The sequence below is a fragment of the Oncorhynchus mykiss genome, chromosome 10 (genome assembly GCF_013265735.2).
Source record: "Oncorhynchus mykiss isolate Arlee chromosome 10, USDA_OmykA_1.1, whole genome shotgun sequence".
In the NCBI taxonomy this organism is placed as follows: domain Eukaryota; kingdom Metazoa; phylum Chordata; class Actinopteri; order Salmoniformes; family Salmonidae; genus Oncorhynchus; species Oncorhynchus mykiss.
The window spans coordinates 55,042,812-55,060,614 of NC_048574.1; the positions used below are offsets into that span (position 1 = coordinate 55,042,812).

General features: G+C 39.6%; 1 protein-coding gene across 4 annotated transcripts in view; it reads left to right on the forward strand.

Annotated features, from left to right (window-relative positions):
- The first annotated feature begins 642 nt into the window (after positions 1 to 642).
- Positions 643 to 17,803, forward strand: part of tmem131l (transmembrane 131 like) — a 100,097-nt gene continuing 82,936 nt past the window's right edge. For 2 of the 4 annotated variants that reach the window (XM_021619105.2, XM_021619106.2), the window contains exons 1-2: positions 646 to 956; positions 1,864 to 1,934. In XM_021619105.2, coding sequence (XP_021474780.2) covers positions 833 to 956; positions 1,864 to 1,934 — 195 coding nt within the window. In that variant the 5' untranslated portion in view covers positions 646 to 832. Of the gene's footprint in view, positions 957 to 1,863; positions 1,935 to 17,803 lie in introns of all 4 variants that reach the window. The other 2 variants (XM_021619108.2, XM_021619107.2) reach the window with 2 other exon arrangements.

A 17,803-nucleotide genomic window follows, 5' to 3' on the forward strand; every position in this document is an offset into this window, starting at 1 on the left:
AAAAATTTGTTCACCCTTGAGCAGTAGTGTCCAAAATGTACTTAATTTACATATAGGCTTGTGACTTTTATGTATTCCACTAATTGTCTACCAGCCATTGTTGCTAACCTAACACTGGCCTACAGCATATGGCCTGTTTCAATGTTGAACTTGAATACCAATGTCCTTTATAACTCTTCAGTTATAAAACTAGTATTAGATGAAGTGCAAGAAATGTGCTTTATGTGACAGGGTTCTCATGGAATAATTTGAGTTTGCAGGACTTCATTGGTGTGGATGTTGGAGGGACTTTTAGTACTATGAATATTGCAGTTTGATTATTCTATATGGGAACCACATGATGGAATCTCTCTTAACCTTTGGAGTGATCTATTGATTGGCACAACGTTTTTCAACCTCAGTAGTATGGGGGATTTTAAAACAATGGGTCCACAAGCGCATCATCATAACCTAGATTTGCTTTGGTTGACCGCATGACAGTTGTTTGCCCGCGCGGGAAAAAAACGAAATAGAATGTTTCGCATAAACTTTGTTTTCTGCACGATTTATCTGCGTATTGGACTGGCCACGCGATATTCCCATGAGTTGAATCATTTGGTGCGTTTAGTTCTTCACGTTCAAGTCCACCTCATTGTGCCAAAATCAGCCAACGCAGGCAGGCCGATGAATGCAACGCCTTGGCTGTGGTCGGCGCATACTCTCCACACACACACAACGAGAAAGAGGGCGAGGAACAGAACAGGGTGGGAGGGTTTGCTAGACGGGGAGCGAAAGCAAGAGAAAGAGAAAGCCAAGCGTAGCACAAGGCAGGCTGCTAGCTGAACAGGGCAGCATGGCGGTGGTACGGGAGTTCCAACAAGGCAGCCGCTGTCACAGAAAAACGTGGATTAATATTATACTCGGAATTCTACCGCTACTTTTGCCCTGCGTACAGCATGGAGGGGCTCAATTGCAAGGTCTGGTGAAGTACAATTTTCTTCAATAATTAACGTTAACCACCCATTGCGAAAATGTCGGCGAGAACTGCCAGTAACGTTAGAGCGAACGTTACCGAGTTGACAGTGAGGACAAGTCGCTATGCGAAAACGGGAGGGCTACTGCAACCATCGTATTGTGGATTCCAATTCGGCATAATTTGCGTGATAATTTCAAATGTGTTAATGTCTGCAGAAATGTTGCGAACGTCGTTCACTTATAAGTGTTAAGACTATTTTATTAAGTATTATTTTTTTTAAATCAGTGGACAGTTTCCTGTGTTGGTTCATGCAAGCCATAACGTTATTTCAGTGAAGTGTCGCGTTACAGTAGCTAGCGAATTTAGCTACAAGGGAACTTCGTTTAATGATAGTTAGCTTACCAGATGCCATTGTTTTCACTTTGGTTGGGTGTTTTTAAATGTTTCAGTGTATTTATTGGTTATGTTATAAATGTATAGCTCGGCTTTTATAAATGTTAAAGCTATGTGTTTACACGCTAGCAAAGCCAAAGCTAGCTAACCTAAAAGCAACGTTTGATAATATTTTGGTGGGTGCTTACTGGCCTATTTAACACATGTACAAGTGTGTATTAATACTGCATGTGTGAATTGAAAAATGTGATATCCCAACTCTCCCCGAGCAACCCTCGGAGAGTGGGATCATGGGCAGTTGAATACACGCCTTTGTCAGTCATGCATTTGCACAAGTGTATGCTAAACGTTGACAAACAGCCGTTTGCGCTGTCCCCCGTTATAATTTTTTTGGGGGGTAAAGCATTTTATCAAGACATTATTTCTTTGCCCGCTATCTGATGTGCTTGACAGCGAGTGTTTTCTGCTCAAGCTTTCACATTTACACCTCGTCCCCCTCTCTTCCTCCCACCAAGCCCTGAGTCAAATGTCCAGCGTGGTCGAGGTCTGGCAAGCTGAGGATGCTGACCCAGTAGCCCCAACTCAGGTAAATGCAATACACAATTTATTGAGCTGGTATAAACCTTGATTGCAGATGAGATAAAGATAGGCAAGCATTTATATTTCTTTAACAAAGCATACCACCTCTCACGTGCATGGGTATATCACCCCATTGTTTATGTTTGCACGTGTCTTGGAGCGCAGTGACATCAAGGAGATTAGTTAGGTACTGCTACATTCTATCACTTCTGTGTGTTCTCTAATTTGTCCTACTGTTAATTATGGTTCTATTTTGCCAAGTCAGCTAAACGTGTTCCTGTTCTAAACGTGAGGATTTATGTTTGAAGCGAGGAGTCCAAATGGAGGCGGGGAAGAATTTGCCAAGGCCACCTGCTAGAGGAATAGAGGGTGCCATGTGGCCTGCCCTGTTACTTGTCGGAAGTGTGCATTAATAGTGTGTCCATGAACAGCATAGCAAAGCCCTGTCTTAATTATCTCCATCTCATACATATCTTACACATTTTATTTGTCACGTGCAGAATACAAGAGGTGAACATTTCACAGTAACGTCTAACATTACTATGCTACAGAAAATAGCCTAGCTAGTCAAATCAATGAAGTTGGCTAAATAGATGTAAATATGATTTAATTCACCTGTGTTACTGGCACTATGATGCAAAAGCTTTTTTTCACGATGACACCTCACAAACTTCCCGAATTTCAAGTAATGCATTGTCAGTGCTGCAGTGTGTTTTGCATTTTGGCCCTGTCTGCATTTTATGCTGCAGCTGTTATGTTTGACTTTTTATGTAATCCAGAAACACCCTACATATTTTGTTTTACTGATTGTCAGTGAAGCTATGACGGACTGTCATGTTACCTGCAGATAAGACGCTTATTTTAATTGAACCTAGGATAAAACATTTGAAATGTTTTCAAATACCTGGTCATTTAGGTTGTGTAGACGTTTTGACAGTCGACACAGAACTAAAACATTATGCTTTCAATTGTCTATTTGATGGGAAGTAGAATTTGCCTAGTTCCATTTTCACATAGAAATGGTGTACCGGTACATTTCAGAAGCTTACCCTGACATATAATGTCACCTAAGTTAGACCAGTTGTTTTGGTTTGTATTCCCACCAAAAAAGGGTGTGTACTGTGCATCGCAACTTAGTTAGGTGTACATTTGCTCAGTGCAATGGGGAACCAAGGTAATCCTGTCAGCATTTGCAAATTATTTGGACCTGTTGATAGCAAGTTAAAGTTAATGACAGAATGCTGAAATTGTTTACATTCCTCAGTATTTGTCAGGCTCAGGTAGGCAGGGCTGTGCTGTGAATGGAGTAGCTGTGTCTCAGCACTATGATTTGTGAAATGTAGTAATTACGTAATCTGTTTGCACTTGGCTGTGTTTAGTAGGTTCACAGTTTAGCTAAATGTTTCTTATTGGACAAGTCCAGGTTGTCCTTCCTTGTTTCATTGTTTTCTTCGTTTGGAGCCTAATGAATATAGTCCTTGTTTAAGGTTGTTGTTGGGTGGAAGATGTTAGCAGCTCACTGAGGTGATGCGGTGCAAAGATATCACGGTTTGTTTTAACCGTGCCACAACAAACCACTCCCTCTGTAAACCATAACTGGTTGATCTTGGTTGTGACAATTTACAATGGAATAGTAAAACAAATATTTAAACTTTAAAAAATATATATATTAAAAAAAATATATAAAGATCAGTCATTCCACCTTTTTGAGTAACTTGCTCCATAAAAAAACAGATTTCACATAATTTTTAACATTCTGTCATAAAGAGCTTCATTTAACACATTTTTCCATCTCAAGAGGTTAAATAAATTACTATAGTAAGTGCCTATTATGTGCCAAATAAAGTAACATGGTTGACTGTAACAGGGTTGACGATTTCATCTTAAATCAACCATAAATCTCCTTGTGACAGGGGCAATGGAAGCGTGTTGTGTGCAACAGGGAGTGGCAATTGAATGCAAGCTTCACAAAAAAAATGTAAATTGTTAACAATGCTAGCGCCTCTATCTGTGGGTATCAGTGTTGACGTGTTATGCTCGACACGCTCAGTTTTCCACCACAAAACACCAGAAAATGGCCAAAAAGAGTAGAAACGGCACAACTGCTTTTTACACTTTGATTTGACTATTAGATGTTCAATGTTTCTTTCGAGAGAAAAAATATTTTAAAAGGAATAGTTTCACCATATTGAAACGAGTTCATCTCTTAAAAAGGGTTGACCTTAAATGAGGGACTAACATAAATGAAAACAGTAATCAAATGAATTGAATCTTCAAAGTTAATTAGTCAAAGCAACAAAATAACTAGGGCTTTAAAATGATAGTAAAAACTTGACGAAATGTTGTGGGTTAAAATCTTCTTAAAAGTCACAGAGGGTATTTATTAAGGATCCTCATTTACATATTTGATTTACTGCTGCCAAGGGAGTCCAGCAACATTAATTTTATATAACTGCCTTAAGTGATAATCCCTAATAAGCCGGTGTTTGAAGGATAAATTGACACGGGTGTTAGGCCCGAGATGAGTTCGAGTGCACGCAAACCGTGCCAATACAGTGCATTCGGAAAGTATTCAGACCCCTTGACTTTTTCCACATTTTGTTACATTACAGCCTTATTCTCAAATGGATTAAATAAAACACTTTCCCCATCAATCTACACACAATAACCCATAATGACAAAGTAAAAAGAGGTTTTTAGAAATGTTTGCACATTTATTAAGAATAAAACAATGATCACATTTACTTACGTATTCAGTCCTATTACTCAATACTTTGTTGAAGTACCGTTTGACAGCGATTACAGCCTCAAGTCTTGTTGGGTATGATGTTACAAGCTTGACACACCTGTATTTGGGGAGTTTCTCCCATTCCTCTCTGCAGATCCTCTCAAGCTCTTTCAGGTTGGATGGGGAGTGTCGCTGCACAGCTATTTTCAGGTCTCCAGAGATGTTTGATCAGGTTCAAGTCCGGGCTCTGGCTGGGCCACTCAAGGACATTCAGAGACTTGACCTGAAGCCACTCCTGCATTGTCTTGGTTGTGTGCTTAGGGTCGTTGTCCTGTTGGAAGGTGAAGCTTCACCCCAGTCTGAGGTCCTGAGCACTCTGGAGCAGGTTTTCATCAAGGATCTCACTGTACTTTGCTCCATTCGTCTTCCCTCAATCCTGACTAGTCCCTGCCACTGAAAAACATCCCCACAGCATGATGCTCCCACTGCCATGCTTCACAATGGGGATGGTTTCAGGTTTCCTCCAGACGTGACGATTGAACTATTTGGCCTGAATGCCAATCTTTGTTTCATCAGACCAGAGAATCTTGTTTCTCATGGTCTGAGTCCTTTAGGTGCCTTTTGGCAAACTCCAAGTGGGCTGTCATGTGCTTTTTACTGAGGAGTGGCTTCCGTGTAGCCATTCTACAATAAAGGCCTGATTGGTGGAGTGCTGCAGAGATGGTTGTCCTTCTGGAAGATTCTCCCATCTCTACAGAGGATCTCCGTCAGTTACCATCAGGTTCTTGGTCACCTCCCTGGCAAAGGCCCTTCTCTGCTGATTGCTCAGTTTGGCTGGGCGGCCAGCTCTATGGAAAGTCTTGGTGGTTCCAAATTTCTTCCATTTTAAGAATAATGGAGGCCACTGTAGGGTTGGGCGGTATACCATATTTTATGATATACTGGTATTGATGCAGGGACCGGTTTTGGTTTTTACTTCAATACTGGTATTTGAATGTTTGGTTTGTTAAATGTGATACGCCATGTGTAATGTCAATTTTGATGGTTTACTTCGCTACTTGAATCATCTCTTGCTGCTCTTTCTCTCCATGCCACTTTCAACACAGACCTAGCCATGCCCCCTGTCTCTCAAGGAGCGCATTTGATGTTCCTCAACCACGAGACACTTGCGTTCAGTCTGCATGGTCAATGCAGCACATGCAACAATGTTGATGACAACAATGCTGTTTTCACTTTGCTTCTTAATATAAATCCACTAGCATTCTAAACTCAACAACAACAAAAAAATAAAAATAACCACAATCTAAATAACTTCACAGATCTTCATTGTAAAGGGTTTAAACACTGTTCCCCATGCTTGTTCAATGAACCATAAACAATGAATGAACATGCACCTGGAACGGTCTTTAAGACACTAACAGCTTATGGTAGGCGGTAGGCAATTAAGGTCACAGTTATGAAAACTTAGGACACTAAAGAGGCCTTTCTACTGACTCTGGAAAAACACCAAAAGAAAGATGCCCAGGGTCCCTGTTCATCTGTGTGAATGTGCCTTAGGCATGCTGCAAAGAGACATGAGAACTGCAGATGTGGCCATGGCAGTAAATTGCAATGTCCGTACTGTGAGACGCCCAAGACGGTGCTACAGGGAGACAGGACGGACAGCTGATCGTCCTCGCAGTGGCAGATCACGTGTAGCAACACCTGCGGAGGATCGGTAAATCCGAACAACAAACCTGCGGGATAAGTTTAGGATGGCAATAACTGCCCGGGTTGCACCAGGAACGCACCGACTGTCCGCCGACTGGCTGAGAGCTTTGACATCGTTTTTTCACATCGGCTGATACCGATGTTGGCATTTTTAGCTAATATCGGCTGATTCTGATATTTTCACCGATATATCGTGCATCCCTACTCCCTGGCATTTTAATTTGTGGTCATCTCAAACGCTGTATTCAAAGTGCCCACTATTATATTCTTATAGATTTAGAATAGGCATTCGATGTCCATGATTCCAAAAATGTTGCTCTGATACGGAAGTCAAATCGCATTTGCAACATTTGGTTAAAAATAGGTCCTATATTATTTGCCCGTATCGTAAAGCCCTATGTGGCAGTGTGGAAATTCTCAATTGAGCAGTGGTTTAAAAATACTTTTAAGTACCATGTAAGTTTTTTTTTTTTTTTTTTTTTGGGGGGGGTTTCTGTACTTTACAGTTTTTTTTTTTACAACTTTTACTTCACTACATTTCTGTACTTTTTACTCAATTTTTCCCTACACCTAAAGGTACTTTTGAGTGCTTAGCAGGACAGGAAAAGGGTCCAATTCACGCATTTGTCAAGAGAACATCCCAGGTCATCTACTGCCTCTGATCTGGAGGACTCACTAAACACACATGCTTTGTAAATTATGTCTGAGTGTTGGAAGTGTGCCCCTGGCTATCTGTAAATAAAATAACCAAATGGCACCATCTTTTTATTTTCTTAATATAAGGAATTTGAAATTATTTATACTTTTACTTTTGATACTTAAGTATATTTAAAACAAAATACTTTTACTCATGTAGTATTTTACTGGGTGACTCCCTTTTATCGGAGTAATTTTCTATTAACTTATCTTTTACTTTTACTCAAGTATGATAATTGGGTACTTTTTCCAACACTGCAATTGAGTGCAGGAAATGCAGAAATTATGAAAGTGCTGACATTTATTTTGGTTGAAGTTTAATTGTTTTATACTGTTCAATCAGAATGGAGAGACTTATTGCAATCACTTAATCTATGTGTTGCACCCTAGGATCACTCACTACTCATAAAGCAAATGTGTAACTTTTATTATAAAAAATTTAAAAAAAATACCGCCATTACCGTCCAATTTTAAAATTCTGTGATATAATATTTTGGCCATATCGCCCAGCACCAAGCCACTGTGTTCTTGGGCACCTTCAATGCTGCAGACATATTTTGGTAATCTTCCCCAGATCTGTGCCTCGACACTATCCTGTCTCGGAGCTCTACAGACAATTCCTTCGACTTCATTGATTGGTTTTTGCTCTGACATGCACTGTCAACTTTGGGACCTTTTTATATAGACGTGTGTGCCTTTCCAAATCATGTCTAATCAATTGAATTTACCACAGGTGGACTAATCAAGTTGTAGAAACATCTCAAGGATGATAAATGGAAACAGGAAGTATCTGAGCTACAATTTCGAGTCTCATAGCAAAGGGTCTGAATACTTATTTAAATAGGATATTTCTGTTTTTATCTGTAATACATTTCTAAAAACCTGTTTTCACTTTGTCATTATGGATGGGGTATTGTGTGTAGATTGAGGGGGAAAAAATATATTTAATCCATTTTAGAATAAGTCTGTAACGTAACTGTGGATAAAGTCAAGGGGTCTGAATACTTTCTGAATGGGCCGTATATCCTCAACACCGGCTTCTCGGGTATTTATCACTTTTATACAACGGGTTACCACATATTCAAATTAACATTTTATTTTGATGTATTTATTAATACTACTTCGACAAGATATAGTCCCGACACACATCTAAGGATGCTACACAAGCAGGCTAGTCGTTGGTTCGGTTTGCAGAGACGCGAACCAGTCATTCCGTCTTTTGTTCTCCATCTATGGACTCGATCCAGTCGTTCGTTCTAAATGTTTCATTGCCATACTGGCTGGCAACGTTGTTATTCCTTGCTTGCTAGCTAGCCAACTGTGGCTAACTTAGTCACGTCAAACAGTGCAACCAGAATAACAGTAGCTGGATTTGCATTTGTTTAACCTCTTAAATGTGGAGTCCCCATATTTGGGGAGACTATTTTTCAATTCAGTCTGTGTGAACGGTAGCCCCTATCTGCAGGGTTTCTGCGGAATGCCGAGTATCTTGGCTATTGATCGGTGTGACTTACTACTATATATGGGCATACAAATATATAAGGTGGCAGGTAGTTTAGTGGTTAGTGTTGGGCCAGTAACAGAAAGGTTACTGGATTGAATCCCTGAGCTGACAAGGTACAAATCTGTCGTTTTGCCCCTGAACATGGCAGTTAAACCATTGTTTCCTGGTAGGCCGTCATTGTAAGTAAGAATTTGTTCTTAACTTCTTGACGCTACCCATCCCGGTAGCGGGGTAATTGTCATCAGCAACCGCTGAATAGCATAGCTCAACAGTCAAATAATATTACTAAAAAAATATTAATATTCATGAAATCACGAGTGCAATATAGGAAAACACAGCTTAGCCTTTTGTTAATCGACCTGTCGTCTCAGATTTTGAAATTATGCTTTACAGCGAAAGCAATCCAAGCGTTTGTAAGTTTATCGATAGCAAAGCATAACATTATGTACACTAAGCATTAAGTAGCTAGGTCACAAATCAGAAAAGCAATCAAAAAAATACGACAACGGTCACGACAACGCAGACGTATATTCCAAATATCCATAATGTCCACAAACATGTCAAACGTTTTTTTATAATCAATCTTCAGGTTGTTTTTAAAATATATATCAACCGTGTGTAGGTTTTTCAATGACAGTGGGAGGAGCAATGCCGGCTTTACTCAATTGCGCAAAACTCACTCAGAGCCCCCACCTATCTACTTACGCAATGTGATCCTTCATGCTCATTTTTCAAAATAAAAGCCTGAAACTATGTCTAAAGACTGTTGACACCTTAGGGAAGCCATAGAAAAAGGAATCTGGTTGATATCCCTTTAAATGGAGGATAAATGGAGCATAGGAACGGAGAGGTTTCAAAATAAGAGGCACTTCCTGATTGGATTTCTCAGGCTTTCTCCTGCAATATCAGTTTTGTTATACTCAGACAATATTTTTACAGTTTTGGAAACTTTTGTGTTTTCTATCCTAATCTGACAATTATATTTATTATTCTATTTTCTGGGGCTGAGAAATAGGCAGTTTCAAATGGGTACGTTTTTAAGCCAAAAGTGCAAATACTGCCCCCTACACGCAAAAGGTTAATTGACTTGACTAGTTAAAGTTTCAATTTAAAAAGGCCAGGCCGAGCTCATGACCTCACTTCAAGATGGCTGCTACCTGCATACTGGTTAGCGTTGTGAAGCATAATCAAAATAAACAAGGAATACGTTGATAAACACCGAATGCCGGGCATCCACAGATCATGAGGATATATTATTTGTCTGCTTGTGACCTACTGTTATTGATAATGTTTTTACCAACCAGGTAAGCTTCGATTTGGTCTGTGTTTGAGCTATAGCTACATGGGGGTGTAATTAAGCATATCGAACAGGAACCTAAAAAGACAGTATACCGACCATAGAAGCTTTGAATAAAATACTGGAGTCGGACAAAGAGGATTCCACTCGGGCCGACAAAGTTTGCTTTCTAGAGAGATTGGATACATTTTAAGATCTGTAAGTCAATTATTTTCTTGACTTCATATCTAATTTACTATATTGTTTTTTTATAAGCTTTTTGTAATTTGGATGTAGTTTACATAGGCCTATGTAACAAGTCATTTCAATGTTATGTAATTCCAAAGTAGTAGTTGTCTATGTTTCATATTAGTTTGCTGTTCTAAGTTTCATTCTTGTAACTTTGGAGAGGCCACTAAACTCTCATGGCCATTGTTTATTTGTGGTTCTCACCTCTCCCTTTGTCTCCAAGGTGTTACTGTTTGCATTGTGTGTGTGCTTCACACCTAATGTGAGTCACTGTCCAGGTAAAGTTTAGGCTTGGTGTTTTTACTTTATAGTAATGTCATTTTGTAAATTTAGTCAACTGTAATTCTGTCTCACAACAATATCTCTTTATTTCATTCACCGCAGAGTGAAGGATGCAAATAATTTGGATGATGTTTGGGAGCCACCCCTTCCCCAGTAAGCTTCCCCTTCCCAGCAAGCTTCCACGCTGCTATGTCAATCACCCCATCTGATGGTTCTACATCCACTTCTTATAGACCTCGTGATAAAGAAAAGATGGGCTTGTGGCACCATTCGCCCTATCAGAATAGTTTTCCCCAAGACCAAGGTAAACGCCATGACAAATAGAGTGGAGAGGGGGACATTACGTTGGATCAGGACTAACAAGCAGCTTTTTTTTTAAATGGAAGGACACCAGGAAAGTAACCATGCTCACCACACAGCGTAAGGCCATAACGACCGTGTCTCAATGAGGGTGAAAAATGCCAATGGGGCATGGGTGAGGAAAAAAGTCCAAGTTTCTCTGAAGGACTACAATTCCTGTATGGGGGTACCGACCTATCTGATGCTCTGATGGGCTACTACCAGGTCCTCCACAAGACCAGGAAGTGGTATAAGACTCTCTTTTTTTAAAATCTTTTTTTTACCACTTTGTGGAGATTGATACAGTAAATGCCAAAGCAAAAGGTCAAACCCCTCACACCCAGTTGGCCTTCCGAGAGCAGCCTTGTTGGAAATGACAGAATTGGGGACCCAAAGCCACCTCACAACTGTTAGCACTTGTTACTTTTCATTAACACATTCCCTAAAGCAAATCAGGTGGAGGTAAATGTGTTTATTCTTATTCAAAAAGGACGAATCATGTGGGGAGGTAGATGTTCATGCTCCCCTGTCCTCAGTGATTCTCTCCTGGGTGATTATCTCCTGTGATTCTCCAGTGAACAAAGGGACAGGGTGTAGTTTATAACCTAGCCTGGTTGACCGGTTAGAATTCCTTGCAATAAAACTGGGCCAATGGCCAAATAACAAGTATCCTGTTTCAGGCTCACTTTATAGACGCATTCCTCCTATGTCTCTAACGTTGCTCATTAATCCCCTATTACAGGAAAAAACAGTATTTCCATTGATCATTAGTACTCTATTGAACTCTTGTACTCGGCGTTGTGTATTTATCTTTGAAATATTCTTACTCTCCCCTAGACCATTTTGAAAAGAAATATACTTAAAAGGTATTTTTAGAAAACATGAAAAAATAGACAGTATAAATAACATTAGCAGTAGGCATAAAATCATTCACATCAAACGCCTTGCATTTCTATAAAACACAAAGTCCATATTGTACTTGCTGTTACAATAAGAAATAGATTTCAAGCAAAGTTATTAGTATTAACAGGTGTAATGATGAGGAAACTCACAAAAAAATATTTTTTTCAATTGTCCTATTGGCAATTCACCAGGTCCTTTAAATTGACCAGCTATTCCACACTGGTATCAGTCCCACATAGATAACTATTAGAAATTATGTTCTGACAGTCTGCCAGGAGTGAGGAATTCTTCTTCCATTCCACTGGTTGATAAGGACTTTTCTAATGAACACTTCGCCGGTGATCTTGTATCATTTCAAATACAGTCCTTGGATCAAGGGATATTGCTTCAGACTGTAGATTCTCATAACCTGTAACGAAGGAAACAAAAAAGGTGAAATTAACTTGTCCTGGTTTCAAAAGAGTGATATTTGACATAGATTTCCGTAAGTAAGCATGTCCCGATTTTCAGGAAAACGTTGGACATTTCACTTAGATATCCCTAATATGATGACTGCGGTGTACAACACAGAAGCTTATCAGGTTCTGAGCATCTTACATGGATCCCAAACCGGCTGCACGCGTGCGCCATCGTGCATAAATGTATTTTGTCCCCCTACACCAAACGCGATCACAACATGCAGGTTAAAATATTAAAACAAACTCTGAACCAATGACATTAATTTGGGGACAGGTCGAAAAGCATTTAACATGTATGGCAATTTAGCTAGTTAGCTTGCACTTGCTAGCTAATTTGTCCTATTTAGCTAGCTTGCTGTTGCTAGCTAATTTGTCCTCGGATATAAACATTGAGTTGTTATTTTACCTGAAATGCACAAGGTCCTCTACTCCGACAATTAATCCACACATAAAACGGCCAACCGAATTGTTTCTAGTCATCTCTCCTCCTTTGTCTTTTTCATCTTTGAACTTATATGATAATCGGAATCTAAACTTTCATAGTACTACCACGACGACCGGCAAAATAGTTTGTCTTTCAATCACCCACGCGGGTATAACCAATGAGGAGATGGCACGTAGGTAGGTACCTGCTTCTATAAACCAATGAGGAGATGGGAGAGGCAGGACTTTCAGCGCGATCTGCGTCAGAAATGGAAAATAGTTATATTTTAGCCCTTGGCATCGCAGACGCTTGTTGTCGCAATAATTGAATAACATGGATTTCTACATTTATTTTGCGACGTGTCCGTTCTGGTCAGCATGTTACTATGCTTCTGCACCTGAGATTGGCCCCTCATTTTTCTTCGTAGTCCAAATAGGATGATTTGGAACTGTAGATCCCTGCAGTTGTCTAATTTGCCATGTCATCGTTCCTTCAGAAATGTTCAGTGTAGAGTCAAGTTGCATAATAACATCAAGGCCTAGCATTGGTTGTTCAAATTAACTTATCCACACCCCTGCACCAATCTTCATTGGATCAATAGATATTGATATGGTGGTTCGGTTTGTTTCATGTCTCCCCTCCACACACCTTCTTGCCCGTGTACTGAGGACATGTATATTTTGCTTAAGATATGGGCAATACAGTGACTCAAGCACCCTTATCTACTGCAGAGTTGTTAACCATCCCGTTCACATATATTCCATCCGATTTCATATGTTCACCAGCTGAGATGGGAAGTAAAGAGGGGATTTATTAGTTTCCCTCCACAGCATCCAGCAAACTTGCTGCTGAGCCAGACAGAGCTTCTTAAATTTCTGCATCAGCATTGTATCATTGTCCCGTTTCCCCTTAGACCTGGCTTCTCCTGGCCATTCTTCATAAGAACACGATTTATTTTCCGACATTCTCGTTGCCAGTGATCAGAAACCCGCAATAATGACATCAGGTTTCTCTTCCACTGAACAAATAATGTTGTTAGTTTCACTCGGAACCTGCACAACTCTTGATACCCACGTCTCGTGGATGCATCAAAGTTTTTGAACATTTGTCCTACTGTTTTGGGGATGCGGATTTATGTGTGATTACTGTCACCGGAGGTTTGTCTTCACTACCTTTTACAGCCTGTGTTCTGGTTGGCCTAAGACGTCATTCGTCACTGCTGTCAGATTTTGTTGACTCAAAGCCATGCAGTGCTGACCAGATGCTTGAAACCCGATCATCCTTGCGGAACTCAGCCTAAGGGTAGATTGAGGGAACAAAGGGTCCACTTGTGGGGGTCAAGTCTATTTTTTTTACGACCCTTGCCTGTAATTGTTGAATTTCTTCTTTCAAGGTATTGAAATGTTCACCAAGAGCTTTCAAACTATCCTTATCGCTCTGCAATATCCTGTCATGATTCGCCAGAAATAATTTCTCATCCCATTAACCTACTTTGGCTATAAAAGTTAAAGACCGTCTTGTCTTTGTCAACAAGTTAGACATCTGTATTTCTCCTCAAGCTTTTTGTATTTCAGATAGATTCCATCTTTGTCAACAATGACGGAATATTTCTTTATTCTCTCGTCTACACTTCTCTACTTTGAAATGGTTCTTCATATCACTAGACGGTGAATTTAAAGTATTTTTCATTCTCACATCCGGAGGAGCTGTTAAGTGGTTTTCTCACTTTCTCACTTTTCTCAACAATGGCATTATATTAACTTCAAAAGTTGGATCATATATCTCTGTTTTATATATTAATTTAATCCCAAAGAATGTGTGTGTAACCCCTTTTGAGGACTCAAACCTCTTCTAGAACACGTTGTCTCTGTAGGGCCTGGCTACCCATAAAACTTATGTTCACTTCAAAAAGCTTGTTGAAGGCTTACATTAACCACGTGTACAAATTGCTACTCTACTAGCAACTCCTATGCAACAAGGTTTCACAAAAAGAAAGGACTAACCAATTAATAGAGGACTTAAACCCCTGTAATAGAGAACAAAGACAAAGGACTTGAACCTTATACATCACAGATACGTATCACTCATTGCATGCACTAATTTGAACCTGATTTGGTTATTTTTAAAATGGTATTGGTCTAGACTCAGCCAGCACTATGCATCAATCGGGAGATTGGGAGTCACCTCTTAAAGTGGGTTGCGCTCAGCCTTCTCTCTTTCTTCTGGATCAACACAGTTGAGTTTCTTGTTGTTCAGACAATTCATCCGGGTCACGGCACCAAATGTTAGCAGTTGTTACTCTTAAGTAACACAGACCCCAAAGCAAATCAGTCGGAGGAAAATTGGTTTTTATTCATATTCAAAAAGGACGAATCATGTGGGGAGGTAGATGGTAGATGTTCATGCTCCCCTGTCCTCGAGTGATTCTCCCTAAGTGATTCTCTCCAGTGAACAAAGGGACAGGACAAGTATCCTATTTCAGGCTCACTGTATAGACAAATTCCCCCCATGTCTCTGACCCGTTGCTCATTAATCCCCTATTACAGAAAAAACACGATTTCCAATGATCGTTAGTACTCTATTGACCTCTCGTACTCTGCGTTGTGTATTTATCTTCAAAGTCTTCTTACACAACCATCACAAGACCCCCCCCCCCCCAAACATGGGGGGAAATGACAGATCTTCTTTCAGAAATGTCAGTTGGCTTTTTGTTTCCTGGCAGAGAGGGACTGCTTCAGACTATCACGACATGCTCAAGCTACAGTGAAAGTGAAATCTAATCATCTACACCTGGGATGTAAAATGAGCACGAATGCCATTTGTAAATAATACAGCTTATTTCAGCTAATGTCACGTGCGTAACCAAGTTTGTTTGAGAAGACAATTGTCTATATTTTTAGTTGTATATCTGTTGCTTCTATATTGTTTTCGTAAGTAGTTCATTTGTATGTAGAACCAATACATTGGATATGCCTAGGCTAAACGTTGAGGCACTTGAAACACTTGAATATCCCCTGTATGTCCCCCGACACCACCACAATGTTTGAGAGAGGCTGGTGTTGTAGGAATTTAGTTTTTATAGTGAACAATAATTTTTAGGCACATCCAGTTTGCAAAAACAGTACAGTTACCACATTCGGACACTTTGGCGAGGTTGAAAGGACAGTTGAATGTAGCCTGGATACCCCATACCACCACAATGTTTGAGTGAGGTCGATATGATAGAACGTGTGTTTTAATACTGAACAACCAGCATTTAGGGATTGCAAATATGTAATAGCACTGGAATTATCTAATTTACAGACATATGCCAATTTGAAGAGGTTTAGGGACACTACTAAAACATCTGCCCATTTCTAGTAGTTAGGTCTATCAATGTGTTTCCAGCTCTGGGCATCAATAATGCACTTATAGTTTGTCAATGAAAGATGACTTATCATTTTTATTTTTTTATTTTAAATGGTTCTTTTGTGTGTGCTTGATCTTAGGAGTTACATAATTCAGAACACACATCTATCTTCTGATCATAATCTCCCAGAAGTTGTTTCTATATATATATATATATATATATATATATATATATTATACACACACGTTTTTGCATGTCAGAATCATGTAATTACACATGAATAGCAGTTATTTTTGGGTATGTCTATTTATGCGGAAATCTACATTTTGCCATTACATTTAAGAGGTTAAGCTGTTTCGCCTGGCATTGAAAATGTGCGCTCTCGTCAGCACACTGTTGTTCAGAGGAGCTAGCAACAGCACAGCTAACACAATCGCGTCAAATTATGCCAGCTGATTCAGGATTTTGACTGGCTGAGAAACGCTGCCTGCCTGTCTCGTCCCGACACCTTCATTACTATGGGTCAGCTGGAGATCAAATTTGAATATTGAAACAATGTTGCAAATGTTGGAGAGACCGACAGCAAGGATTATTTAAAATCTCTGATGTTAGTCTAAATTAAATAATGTCTGTATGCTTTTTATAGTGGCGATCAAGTTCATAAATTGCCTTGCTGGTCTGATTAGACAGTTGATTGCGCAGTCAGATGGAACGGAGTAAATAGGCATTTTAACATCATAGATTTAGCCGGTGGTAATTTGTGGAATAGACACCGGCTGGGATGCGGTTTTAACCAATCAGCATTCAGGATTAGACCCACCCGTTGTACAATTTAAACACATTGCATGGCATTACATTTCATAACACTTTTCACAACACACCAAGTGTGTGCCCTCAGGCCACTACTCTACCACATATCTACAATACACAATCCATATGTACTTATGTGTAGTGCTTGTGTTAGTATGTGGATTGCAAGGGGTGAACAGATTGCAAGTCTGATTTATTGAGTTCTCCATATGGTCGATATTAAAGGGAACTTCATTGAATATAATAGTCTTTTAAATTCAATATCGATGCACAATTTCTTCATAAAATGTCAAATGGGTGCAAAATGCACTTCGTGGTACAACCTATTTTCTGTTGTTAGATCTCGTCTTAATGGGAATGAAATACATCTGTTTTGTTTCCTTGATAGCGTTTATGCCTAAATGCTCCGATGTCCAAACTGTGTTTTTACGATAGATTAGCCTAATCGGATTTTTAAGTCTTAACTTCCATTTTAATTATCGTAATAGCTGTTCAAGATGAGTTAACTACGCCTGTCTCTTTGGCTCCGTTTAGATAGGCAGCCCGATTCTATTTTTTTCCCACCAATTGGTGTTTTGATCATTCAACTCTGAAAAAGATCTGACGAGAAAATGTCTAATGTGATTTAGACAAAAGACCAATTAGTGGAAAAAAAGCTCAGTATTGGGCTGCCTGTGTGAACACAGTCTTAAGAAAACAGATCACCATTTCCATGCTTTGTTAAATGTTTAAATTGAGTTTGATCCATGAGTGACTAGGCGTACAGTGGGGCAAAAAAGTATTTAGTCAGCCAGCAATTGTGCAAGTTCTCCCACTTAAAAAGATGAGAGGCCTGTAATTTTCATCATAGGTACACTTCCACTATGACAGACAAAATGAGAGAGAAAAAATCCAGAAAATCACATTGTAGGATTTTTAATGAATGTATTTGCAAATTATGGTGGAAAATAAGTATTTGGGCACCTACAAACATGCAAGATTTCTGGCTCTCACAGACATCTTCTTCTTTAAGAGGCTCCTCTGTCCTCCACTCGTTACCTGTATTAATGGTACCTGTTTGAACTTGTTATCAGTATAAAAGACACCTGTCCACAACCTCAAACAGCCACACTCCAAACTCCACTATGGCCAAGACCAAAGAGCTGTCA